This window comes from Pararge aegeria, chromosome 21, assembly GCF_905163445.1.
Source record: "Pararge aegeria chromosome 21, ilParAegt1.1, whole genome shotgun sequence".
NCBI lineage: Eukaryota > Metazoa > Arthropoda > Insecta > Lepidoptera > Nymphalidae > Pararge > Pararge aegeria.
The window spans coordinates 5,751,471-5,765,404 of NC_053200.1; the positions used below are offsets into that span (position 1 = coordinate 5,751,471).

A 13,934-nucleotide genomic window follows, 5' to 3' on the forward strand; every position below is an offset into this window, starting at 1 on the left:
ATTCCGCTTCATCCAGAACAAAGACTAATGATCTCTTTTGTTTGCACCGGGCGTTAGTTTTGTGATGCTCCGAAAGCCATGATTTTAACCTTGCTACGTTCAAAAAGCATTTATTAGGCAATTTGCATGATTCATATTTAAACGATTTCCTTTATGAGAAGGTTTTATTCATTGTTGTTGTATCATAGTGAATGTACAATAATAGCCACACTCTAGCATTTCTATTATTGTACTGAAGCAGATGTTATTCCATTTATATTCCGTGCAGTTGAGGTTTTAGAATACGACTGCTCATATTTTCCCGTGGATGTCAAAAAGGAGACTAAGCTATAAAAGACGCAAGATGTATAGAAGTGTGTCACTATTTTTACTTTTGCGATTGATAGGTCAGTACAATTTTACCCCTTTGAACTGAAAGGGAACGGTTGTTACACCAATGAAAACATTCCAGAAGAGGGTTGCCGTCAGGCAGGCGGCCGGTTGGCAAAGATATGCCAAACCCTCGAGCGATCTTTAAGTTGAGTTTTTTTTTATAACTAAAGAATGTCTATCGTTATTAATAAAAAAAAACTCAACTTAAAGACCGGTTGATGTTAATCATGTTAATGGCAAGAAGAAAATGTTACTCCGTGTCTATAGCTCCTTTTCTATATTAGACTGCATCGTCACATCGGTCGCTTTCAAACATCGAAACACTTCCTCAAAGTCAAAAGGAACTTATGTTCCCAGTTTAGAGATCGTAGTTTCTGTTTGTTTGATTTTTAAGTTTTGACGGTCGACTGGCGCAGTCGGCAGCCACCCTGCTTTCTCAGTCCAGGCTGTGGGTTCTATTGGAAAATGTTTGTGTGATGAACGTGAATGTTTTTCAGTGTCTGGGCGTTTATCTGTATATTATAAGTATTTATTTATATATTTCATAAAAATACTCATCTTAGTACCCATAAAATAAGTTGCGCTTACTTTGGGGCTAGACGGCGATGTCGATTGTCGTAGTATATTATATTATGAAAGATATTATGTGACCAACATTGCTGGCTGGTATAGTCTTTTTAAAAATGGATTTTAAATATAAGTATTAGTGAGATCTCAGTTATCGTTGAGTGAGATAAGATCCTATTCGATGACATGTTAGCAGTTGAGCTTGTCATCGAATTTTTTTGTAGAATAGATATAATTGAATTTAAGTGGGACAGAAATGTACCTACATCGATAAGAATAGTTTACGACTAATTTTATTGCAAGCAGAAGCACGTTCACTAACGACTTATTGTACTTTCACTATCGCCGCAGCCTTCCTTTTTCATTATTACCGTTATTATATTTGTGCTATTAACTTTCATGTTAATAACGTCAAACATATTGTGTAATAACATGTTTAACAAATATAATGTTTATTTATATCACTGTTGAACACCTTATATTATTTATAGTATGTAAATACTACGGAGGGGTAAATAAATTAGTGCAGATTTTTTATGAGTGGCATATCAGAAGTGGGATTCGTAGATTACTTTCAGATAATTTGAGATAGCAGGTTGGATTAGTTAAATTGGGAGTTTATAATTTTTAATGACCAACTCTTTGAAATTCCCTTTGTATGTTTTTTATGACGACCCCCATGGCGCAGTAGCGTTCCAATGCGATGTCGCGAAGAAACTGATAAGGTGCATGGATTATGGCGGGCTAACCAGTTAGAGGTGACTGCCTTACCCCTAACTGGTTAGCCCGCTACTATTTTAGATTGCATCATCTCTAATCTAGTAAGATTGCAGTCAAAGGCTAACTAGTGTACTTTAAAAAAAAAATAGTGGTAGAATCTATTTAACGACCCTTGGTAGTTGCAACAATAGGTCTACAATGTTACTGGAGTAAACCACACTCACACCCTCTGTTGTAAAGCTCATACCTACCATAAAAAGGTAAGATATATTTTATGATATCTTGCTCTACATAGAAGCAACCCTGGACATGTCAATAGTTGCCATGGGGTGTGGCGATGACGTCAGCCGCGGGGTAAACGCTCCGTTCACGCCATATCGGGGCACGACACGATTTACCCTTGGCATGCCATCAGTTTAAACTGGAATTTACCTACTTCGGAATGGTAATATGCGACGAAAATATTTTTCTAATTGCATTGTTGCTTAATGTTTTAGTACATAATATGTTATGTATATTAGCGGTGGTAACGTGGTGGTTAGGATTTCAGTCTCTCTTTCGGGGGATCGTATTCGATCAGCGATCACATACCTCTAAATCAATAATTTAATTTTCGCAATTTTTCGGAGATGTGCGTTTTAAGCAATTAAATATTGCTTACTATAACGGCAGGAAGGAAACTTTAACCTAACCCTAAGAGTTTTCGACAATATTTTCAAACGCGCGTGAAGTCTACCAGCCAGGTGAAATTTACCCTTTTTGTGTCAGCATCTTTCCCACTATACATACGATGGTAAACGGGCAGAAGTGTCCTCTGCAAACCCTCCTCTCAGAGTGGGCAAACCCTCCCATTGAGTCTCGTAATGCTAATATCGACTGATTCTGATATGTTTACATTTTAATATTCATTAATTTCGAGTAGGACTACTTTATAAGCACTTTTAAAACGTCAGGTCTGTATAATTGCAGTGTCATTACTACGCTTCTGCAGCTGAAATAAGGTGTTTACAAAAATATAAGACAGTAGAAAAGTATTATCTTTCTCTCTATTTAGGCTTTGCTCTAGTTCATAAAGTATAGAGTCATTATTAAATAAATACTACACAACGGATCTAATCAAGAAAACAGTTTGCGTCTATTAGATAATGTTCGCGCAATCAGCGAAATTTATTACTACACGCTGTGTCCCAGTATGTAGGCAACGTCGCGCTGCCCAGAATTCATTATCATTTGTTCTATGCTCTACATTAAGAGTTTCGAATTTTATGAGTTAAATCTAGTTGCTCTATTTTGTCCCCTTATTGCCTAAGTTTATGTAGAGATGTAGAGCAAAACCTCGATGTCCCTTTACTCGATATGGTGCTGTTCCGTTGCAAAAAGTATACCATGTACATCATCATCATAATCATCATCCGTTCCCTATCAGCTTCCCAATGCTGGGCACAGGCTTCCACTCTCATATGAGAGAGATTTGAGAGCAAAGACAAAACCACGCTGCTTTTTGCACGGGTTGGTGGGCTTTAACGACAATTGTGTTATTTATAATAATCGGGATGTTCTTTCGGAGAATTTTCAGTGTACTGAAAATTGTGTTTTTTCTGAGAATTTCCGCTTATAGGACTTCCACTTATAATACATCAGCGCAAGTTAATGAATATGAGGATTGAAATATATTAATTATAGATGTAATTTCAAGAACATTGTTGGCTAAACGGCGACACTGAAAATGTACAGCGGGGTTTTTTTACAAAGAACAAAAATAATGCCTGAAATTAAGTCGGTTGCTTTGGTAGGTCGTAAAGTAGAGGCAAACAAAAACACACTTTTACATTTATAATATTCCCTAGTACTACAATTTTAGTAGTTATAAGATTATATTAATGTGACAGTCAAAGACAATAACCCGTGTGGTTACGGCAGATCAGAATACAGTTTTCACCATCCATCCTCTTCCCGCGGGTGTCGTACGAGGCGACTAAGGAAATATATCGGAGAGCAGGCAGCATTGTCCTCTGTGCTACAACTACCATCTACAGCGATCTCTAATACGTCTGCCCAGCGTGGTGATTATGGGCCAAACCCTCCCGTTGGGAGAGACCTCGAGCATGGGTCAGTGGACTGTTATAGGGTATTGGCGAATGTGACAAAGGTTTTTAATATTGTTTTCCTTATCTACAGGAAGGGCCGCATTCAACGTTGCCGGACGACGAGTTCTACGATGCGGTGGAGACAGGCTTCGACAAGATGGAAGAGGAGCGGTGCGCAAGAGTTGCGCCCCCAGTTGAGGTCACACGGGACGAGGTGGAGCTCCCACCGCCGGCTATCGACAACCGGCTCACCGTACACGCGTTATGGCCAGAGGTAAGCTGTAACTTAACAAGGTTTTTTTAGTCCACTACAAGTTAGTCTTTCACTGCTATCTGCTGCTGGTACTTGTTGCTACTGTTTGAGTGTGGGGTATAGCAGTTATATTAAGCCCATACTCCCAATCGGTTTTTGCGCGACATCATACTAGAACGCTTAATCGCTTAGCGTCCTGTCCTGTGGTCTTACTAGCCACGGCCAATGCGTCCCACTAGAAAATGGTACCAGAATATTTCAGAATCAGCATTAGTTGGTTCATACAACTCCAATGCAGTTTGGTGGGAATTAACTCCCCATTTTTACATGGACCAGTAGTAGCTCGCCCAGAGAAGAACTACCGCCATGCTTATTTTCGCAGCAAAGCAGCATTACTGTCGCCAAGCAGCAGTTCTGCGTTTTGCTCTGAAGGGTATGATTGCCGGTGTAATAACAGGCACAGGAGGCTTAAGATATACGCCTCAGATTAATGGACACAGCGCGGTACTTTGAACGAAGTATTTGTACCCTGCAAAGTGTTGTTCTGTTTATAGGCGCAGTAAACAGCGACCCTGCTTTCTACGTCTAAGGCCGTGGGTTTGATTCCCACAACTGGAAAAAATGTTTGTGTGATGAACACGGATGTTTTTCAGTGTCTGGGTGTTTATTTGTATGTTATAAGTATTTATTATTTATGTGTATTAAATTCATAAAAAAATATTCATTAGCTGTCTTAGTACCCATAATCAAGCTACGCTTACTTTGGCGCTAGATGGCGATGTGTGTGTTGTCGTAGTATATATATTTATTTGTATTTATTAATCTTGGTCTGTCAGTTATTACTATTAAAAATCATCTCAACCGATGCTCGACCTCTGCTGTAGATAGGTATTTCTGAACGCCATGATTTGTCCCGCTGGTCTCCTGCTACTCTTTATGTCGTCTGTCCACCTTGAGGGTTTCCTGTTGCTTCGTTATGCGTCAAAGTATGTTATATTAGTCATAGTGTAAACTCTTGGACTGGGTTTTGACAGTGATTTAAGGCTAATACAGGCTTAATAAAAGTGGACCATTGGCCAGTATTTTAAATAGTTCTCTTATACGCCTCTGTGTAAAATCTTAACTGGAAAGCACGAGGTTTATTTTTGCAGTTGGGTTGATTAAGTCGATCATTTTCTAATAATCATCATGGGTTTGATCATAACTGTAATGAATGGTTTTGTTTTCAGATTGACAGGATATCAACAGAGCAGTTACAAGCTGCATTTGAGGGAGTGGGAGGTCAGACTGGTTGGCAGTTATTCGCTGAAGAGGGCGATATGAGGATGTACAGGAGGTAAGTTTTTTTTGTTTTTTGGTAATTCTGCTATGTTATATATTTATATCGAAGAAGTATTGCTAAGGGTAAACTCAACATCTCCTGAGGATGCTCTGGTGTAAGACTGAAACGTGCATAGAAAGTACACTGCGCCAGAACTGTTTGATGTTGAGTATAAAGATTGAAGAAATTATAAATGGCACTGTTCGAATTCCCGTACTTTTCGTGGAATGTAAAACTATTATTTATCTTTAGTCTCATCGGAATGACCAACATTTTTTTCCAGGGAAGTGGAAGTTGATGGAATGGTAATGGATCCCCTGAAGGCAATGCACAAAGTTCGCGGCGTTTCAGCGCGCGAGATGTGCCATTATTTCTTCAACCCGCAATACAGATACGAATGGGAAAGTAAGTATTCTACAGCCGATGTTTTAAAAGCCATTGGTTTGAATAAAAAATTATTGGCATTCCTTAAAGTTTTACCTAATTTTACACTATTCAAATTTTTGAGATAATTGTTAACGAGTGGGTATATGACGAGTGGCTGGTCTGGTCTGGTCTGGTTGGAGGCTTTGGCTGTAGCTAGTTACCACCCTACCGACGAAGACGTGCCGCTAAGCAATTTAGTGTTCCGGTGCGATGCTGCATAGAAACCTATTAGGGGTATAACTACCATACTCCCTAACAGGTTAGCCCGCTACCATCTTAGACTGTATCATCACTTACCACGATGTGAGACAGGCAAGGGCTAACCTGTAGTGAAATTAAAAAAAAAATTAAAATAAAAGTAACTGTTACGCGCAATTGAAGTAAAACTTTTATTATTATTTATTGATGAAAGAGTAAAATGTTCCTGGGACTGCTACATTGTATTTTGTTAAATTCTATTTAATATTTTTTTATTTAAATATTTTTATTTGTTAAATAGAATAATTGAGAGTAGAAAATTGAAGGTTCACATGCCAGATAATTTATTAATAATTTATTTATTACAAAAGTAATAGCTAAACAAGTATATTTAGAGATTTTCAAAATACTTTGCTATTTAAGTTTTTTTGAACTGTTCAAATTTTATTCATTTTGCTAGTCACAATTGATCCTTTTGAAAATATTGGAAATAAATAATCCTAATTGATATTTGCCACTAGCTGGCGTATAAGTCAAGAAGCGTGGAGTATATGACATATACTTACGATCAATCCAAATTATTATTTTTTAATTGCGGAAACTACACAGACGTCTGACGTAAGCGTTACTTCCGTCAGAAAAAACCGAGTTACTCCCTAGTCGCCCCTAAAGAAGGTTTACTTCAAAAAGTATACGAAGCCGCACTTAATGGACTCTTTCTGAGAGGAGATCCATATTATATAGTCGGTCAGTAATGGGTTTATAATGACGATGAATGCACTTCCAGCGACGTTGGAGACGATGAACATTGTGGAGGCTATATCGTCGGACACGATCGTGTTCCACCAGACGTTCAAGCGTATATGGCCGGCGTCGCAGCGGGACGCGCTGTTCTGGTCGCACGTACGCGCGGCGCCGCAACAAACGTACGCCGTTACCAACCATTCGACCACCAATGCAGAATATCCCGTGAGTATCAAACAGTTTATCATATATCGTTCATTGCCATTGGTATTGTAATGTGTGGTGCAATGTAAAAGTTAATTTATCTCTCTTTTCTTTCTATATTCAATTTCGTTTTTTTTGCAATATTTTACGATTTTCAGGAGTCTCCAGTCTTCAATTCTTTATATTTTTATTTTGTTATTCCACTACAAGTTAGATTTCACTACAATCTTAATAATAATAATAATAATAAATCATTTATTTCCAACTATAAAACATTCGTATTCGTGTTTAATAATTGTTAACGAGTTGGTATAAGGCGAGTGAAAGATGTTACCGAGTCGTTATCCATCATGCAAGATTTCTAACGATCTGCCTGGCGCAACGGTGAGCGCTGTGAATTTTAAGTACGAGGTCCAGGGTTCCATTCTCGGTAGAGGCGATTTACGAATTTACAATTTCTGAATTTTCTCTGCAGTCTAAGATGCTAACGGGCTAACCTGTTAGGGGATATGGCAGTTATATTTAATATGATAAGATCATACCGAAACGCTAAATAGCTTGTCGACACCTCTTTGTCGGTCGGGTGGCCACGGCCAAATCCTCCACCCAGAAAATTCCAAAATTATGAATTCCCGAATTGGCATTGGAGCCGGACTTCGAACCCGGGACTTCCGTACTTTACTTAAATTCAGTACTTGAAACCACAGGGCTCCCCACTGCGCCATGGGATCAGTGGTTTACCTACCCTTGGAAGAAATATCATAACATATTATTATTAAACTCTTTATTTGTATTGCACACATATGCTAATATATAAAATATAACAAAAAAAGAAACATATCGAATGAAGTAGTAATGCAAAAGGCGGCCTTATCACTTAATAGCGATTTCTGCCAGGCAACCTTTGAATTAGGAAAAAAAAGGAGAGGAGAATAGACTGCTGGTGGTACAAATATTAAAATACATACATGCGAATAACTACATGCTAATACATAAACTAGTGTACACAAATAGAACAAAAGTAAATAATTTAATTAATAAATAAATATAAAAATAAACTAATATATATACAACACTTACATATTTAAATACTTTAACATACAATACAATAAATGAGTAAATATATACATGTTATTAATATTCGTTGACAATATAATGAGCCTAACACACTATTTCTACATACTATTTCTAATGTGCTGCATGTATAGTATTTTGTATTTTATATCAAAATTGATACACGAAAAAAATAAATTAGAATATTTTTAGATTTGTCGATAATCGACCCAGTTGCATGGATCGTGGTCCCGTCGTGACCACGTTCCATGCAGCTGGGTACCCGTTGAACTATATTTAAGGAATGTTGTTTAACCACGAAAATTTTAGTTTAAAATCTTTAATAGTACATAAGATTTTGTAATTTTTCTATCAAGTAAATTATACTGAAACCTGTAACCATTTAGTCAGTAATATGGTCAAAAGTTATATTTTCGCGTGAATAATCATATATTATATTTATTAACAGTTTAAGTTCTAAGCAGAGTTCAGCAGGAACCTTAATGTAGATTGTATGCCATGGAATTCGGCAAAGTAACGGCCGCTTCTATATGTTCTTCATGTATTGTTGCAGTCGAATACAGGCGCCTGCATCCGTCTGTTCGTGACGGTGTGTCTCGCGTGTCGCACCGCATGGCCCTCCGGGGAACAGCCCACTAGAGACAACATCTCCACCAGTATTGCGTATTGTAGCACAGGTATGGTCTTCTGCCAGATTCAGTAATTTTTTTCCAACATATTACCAACCGGTAGTGTGTTAGTAGTATATAGAAGCGGTGATAACGCAATGTGTAGGAGCTCAACTTCAATCTCGGGGGGCAGACTTCGAATTCCAGCACTCACCTCTAACTTTTATAAGTAATTTGCGTTTTAAGTAATTAAAAATAACACTTGCTTCGACGGTGAAGGAAAACATCTTGTGGAAACCTGTATGCCTGAGTTCTACATAATGTTCTTAAAGGTATGTGGAGTCCACCAATCCGGACTGGGCCAGCGTGGTGGACTATATAGAAGTGGGTAGCTCGACTTCGCTTTCGGGAAATGAGTTAAAGTTCCGGCACTCACCTCTAACTTTTCTAAGTTATGTGCGTTTTAAGTAATTAAAAATAACACTTGCTTCGACGGTGAAGGAAAACATCATGCAGGTTGCATGCCAAGGTATGTGGAGTCCACCAATCCAGACTAGACCAGCGTGGTGGACTACGGCCTTAACCCATTCTCATTGTGGGAGGAGACCCGTGCCCTTTAGTGGACCGGTAATTGGTCGATATGATGATGATATTGAGTGTGTATTTAACGCACAATTTGACATTCAAAATTCAGAATTAATTTGTATTAAGTAGGCTTACACTACAAGATATATAGCTTTTGAAATCTCACGTCTGTCTGTTTGTACTGATTCTACTAGTCTCTACATTGTCTGCTATATAAGTACGCTTTGTGTTGAAAATATTAATTTTTATTTATAAACTTCGAGTCTTTATATCTGCTTTCTTAAAGTCCTTGATTAGTACGTGTCGCATAATTAAAATGATTAAATACCATAAGTACCTCTTAAAATAATGTGAGAAAGTGCAGTTTTGCTTATCTTACGGGTAGTCTAAGAAACTAATTTTGAAAATAAGCAATTAGCCTAATTTTGAACGTTTTCATTTCAACGCGTGAAGTCAACCGCTAGTGGTTTACAATATCTGTTATAAAATAATTTTGAGGCTCTTATAAATCAATACAAGTTTAATGTAAACGTTCGTAAATTGCAAAATAATAGGTGAACGATCGGTTAACTTTGATAAACCCCTTAAGTAGAAACTATTCATATAGTCAAGTGTTAATATTATTTTAATTGAGTGACCCCGTACACGCAAAGTTGATGAATCTTTGAATGGTCACGAACAGTACACTCTGGAAATGGCGAAAATGTTTTCTTTTCTATTCACAACAAATGATGTGGACAACAAATTCACTGTTTACCGAGTTTACTTTTTACTTGGGTGGAATTCCATACAGTCTGTCCGTCCGTCCATCGGTTCGTCTGCCTGTCAGCAATTTAACTTCGTCAGTAAAGAACGTAGAAGACAAAAACACTGCATAACTATTTCGAAGTTTAAGCACGTTTCTTACAACCGTATTCGCAAACATTACTATAAGGTCCCACAGTGCGTTCGAACGCACAAGTTGCAGAAAACATAATCACAAACAATACTTGGCGAATCACCCTATGCGTTCTTTAAATAGAACGCACAGATAAAGTAGCTTGATAGCTACTTTATCTATACACACTATACGTGTGACAAATCTGTACAAACGCCAAGTCGATTAGCACATAAATTATAGTTAAGTGGTTTTTGTTTTGTTTATTGGCAGTAATTTTAATGAAAATTCACGTTTATTGAAAAGAAAGTCATTTATATTTAATTAAAAAATTGTGATCAGTCGTTTACCCTTGAAAGAGTGTTCGTCGTGCTTGGCGAAGATTTGTCGACAGCGTTTTAAGTAAGCATTAATAAGGCTTATAATGATTGTGATGAACTGAAGTACTTTTTTATTCGCAGTGAATCCGGGAGGCTGGGCCCCCGCTGGAGTTCTTCGTGCAGTTTACAAAAGGGAGTACCCGAAGTTCCTCAAAAGATTCACCAACTACGTGGTCGAGCAGTGCCGCGGCAAGCCACTAGTTATGTAGCAACTACCTGAGCATCACAAATAATGCCTTAAATATTTTTTCTACTTTTAACATTCAACTTGTTTTTTGATAAGGGTTTTTTTTTTATTAACGGTATTTGTTATATTGAAAAGTAGCGGTACTCGATACAGTTATCACATCACATTATCGATACTCGATACCGTTATGATTTCAAAAGTATCGATTGTTTGTTGACACTCCATCTTCATATAATTGTTTTAGCTACGGAAGCACTCAGAAAAACCCGCTTTTAAGCCCGGCTCGAAGAACACGAAGTTACGATTGAGTATAATATAATGGTTGTCGATATCGTAACGAGTACTGGGAATCGATATATTCTGTGGATAGAAATGTCAAATGGTCGTATCGTTGTCTATGGCTAGACAACGTTAAAAACTACTATATTTTATAACTATACCTTCTTTTATCTAATTCCTCCAATGATCGCATATAATTTTTACTTGTTTGTTATTTTATTACGATTTAAAAGCGAAACAAATAAAATATAAACATTGAAGTTCGTTTAAAGATCGTGATAGTCGTGTCAAAGTTCGGTTTAATTTTTTCAAAGCTGGCGTACTTTAAGGTGGAACGCTACGTAACTGTTATGACCGAAATAAAGAAAAATTTATTAATGAAAATTATGTTTCGTGTTAATAAAACTCTGTCAAAGAGGGACAGGAAGCTTGCTACCATCGCTTAAAACAGTATTATTTTTAACTATTATTTAGTTAATATGGCATACGCCCTTGATGAATTGGTTTCCAGATTTTCAAAACAACCCTGGCGAAAGATCGTATGGTTGGTGAGCGAAAGCCATTAGGTTCTTATCGGTAGAGGCTTTTGACAGTTAGGTGGTTGAAAGATAGCTAGGAATATTACTCCGCCGTCAGCATAACCCACGCAGTTAAAGAATAGATTAATATAATGATGATTTATTTAGCAATATAGACATACGAATATTGTGCGTAAGAGATAGCACTATAACAATGGCTATTCTTATGACCTTGATCGAAACGTCCAAGGTCACCTCTGTCACTATACTTAGTGAACCGCCTGAATGTACGTCAGCCATTGTTTAATATCTTGTCGAGTTTACATTTTCTTGTCCAGCTAACCAATATAGCTTGAACTGGAGTAATGTGTAGTTTGATTGCAGTAGTATAATTAACCCCGGATCTACGCTTTTTAACTAAACTCAATAGCACCCCTTTCCCTTAATCATTCGAGATCAATTATTAAAAAAAAATTACAAAAGTGAAACAGTAGAAATGGTATAAGTTGCAATTATATGGCAACTTTTTCTATAGCAACCGGAATTCCCCTGTCATCCTAAATTCGAAAATCAAACGAAAAATCAATAGTTGGATATAACTTCCTTGTAAAAGAGTTCCAAGTGAAACCAGACACACTTCCGCAAAAAAAAAAACAAAGTATTGAAATGTAAATTTGGCGCCCGGAAGGTTCTATCCACACTCATTTTTGATCCGGGGTTCTAACTACTGAATTCAGTGAACAAATAAGTTAAATCACTGGATTGGAATTAAGTATAACAAAGAGGCAAACGGTAAATGAAATGTACGCCTGAATTCTGGTGCATAAGTGTACTTGATAAAAGAAAACTGAAAATCGTGACCTGTAATTAACTTGTCATATAAACTGTAGAATGTATGATATATATTTATGTAATTAGTGTAAATGATTTCTTCCTGTACAGAAATCCATTATTTACACACCTATAATATAAGGTCTGAATGTATGATAAAAATATAATTGTTATATTATCTGTACCTACGTTTATTTATTTATAACAGTATAAGGTCATTTGGAAAGGGGTTTTTAGGGCACCATCTATAACAGTATCTGTATTAAGATAAGCAATTATAATTTCAAGTAACATAATGTATTTCAGTTATTATATAAAAGTAACGTTAAATAAAACGCCTATCTTAGCAAATTTACATTACAGGTGACTTAACGTAAACACAGCAGGTGTTAAGGTTTTCACCTCGTAATTTGATAAAAGTTATGAAAACTGTCACACCCCTTCTCCCCTCATTCCCCTTTCCCGTTACCCCTGCTTACCCCCTGGAGTCCTTCGTGTCGGGAATATATTCGGCGTAAGATAAGAATATTAGTGTTGCTATGAGTTTTGAAACTCCCTACGCGCCAGCGTATGTGTGAAATATGTATAATATGTCGAATTGAACAGTGCTTCTGCGGTTATATTTCATTACAATTTATCATAAAAAAATAAATAATCATCGATTTATAATCACTTTAGTACGTGTCGATTTATTATTTCAGCATGATAATAATTTTAATAAAATAATTAAGACATTTGTATGTTCCGGCTTTCGCCGGTATTTTTCCAGGATCAGTAAAAAATTTAAATTACAAGTTTAAAAAATATAACCATAGTTTTATCAATTCCGAATAATATACATATATGAGAAACTATTTCGACTGAACGTTTAAAAACTAATAGCGACCCTATCTTTTAATATGCTGCGATGTTTTTGTATAATTCATACGATACTCCACTTCCATTAATGTCGCAAATTCTGTAATCTTATAATTAGTTTGCCAAGAGCGCTTGTTGTATAAGGATGTATGAACAACTTTAAGGCGATGCAAATAAATTATATTTTGGTCAGATGTTACCGAGTATTGAAAGTCTAAATAAGGGCGTACAAATCTCGTACTAAGGTTACTTATTCTAAGGATAGGTCCGAGGTTGTAACGGAATCAAAGTTCGTCATGCTGAAATATTTCAACACACACTTCAACTTTGAAAAGGATTTATATAAATCTAGCATTTATAATAATGTCTCAAATATGGAAGCCATTTTATTGTGAAGCGACGTCATCGATTCCATGGTGCCCAATGTGAAATTTTCTACTTACGTTTACTTTAAGATCACGTGAAAGTTAACGTTCGAATAAGTAAACGTAGGTAGAAAATCTTAGGCCTGCAAACAGTTAATACCAACGTGTTATATACGCGAGTCATAAATGTGTGTACTGTAGAGAATACAAGTAACAAGGCTAATTGTTATAAATAAATATTTATGTATTAAAGATTAAATCGTGGCCTGTACAGAAGATATAGTTTATGTAACATAATGTATAAAAGGAGAGACATCGTAATGGTTGAATTTTAAAGTTTTTGATGTTGTACCTTTTATTGTCCAATTAAAATTGTTTACAAAATTCTTGGGAGTATTATATAATATAAAGTAACCATAAAGATTTGTTCATTAAATATAATTAATTACTAAATAATTATCTCGTATATTGTGCTCTGTG

At 36.5% G+C, this 13,934-nt stretch overlaps 1 protein-coding gene across 1 annotated transcript in view; it reads left to right on the forward strand.

Annotated features, from left to right (window-relative positions):
- The window catches only part of LOC120633495 (ceramide transfer protein), a 51,949-nt gene extending 38,079 nt beyond the window's left edge, over positions 1-13,870 (forward strand). Inside the window, exons 7-12 of the mRNA XM_039903708.1 lie at positions 3,838-4,020; positions 5,229-5,335; positions 5,604-5,725; positions 6,732-6,913; positions 8,520-8,643; positions 10,498-13,870. Coding sequence (XP_039759642.1) covers positions 3,838-4,020; positions 5,229-5,335; positions 5,604-5,725; positions 6,732-6,913; positions 8,520-8,643; positions 10,498-10,625 — 846 coding nt within the window. The 3' untranslated portion in view covers positions 10,626-13,870. The remainder of the gene's footprint in view (positions 1-3,837; positions 4,021-5,228; positions 5,336-5,603; positions 5,726-6,731; positions 6,914-8,519; positions 8,644-10,497) is intronic.
- The last annotated feature ends 64 nt before the right edge of the window (positions 13,871-13,934 follow it).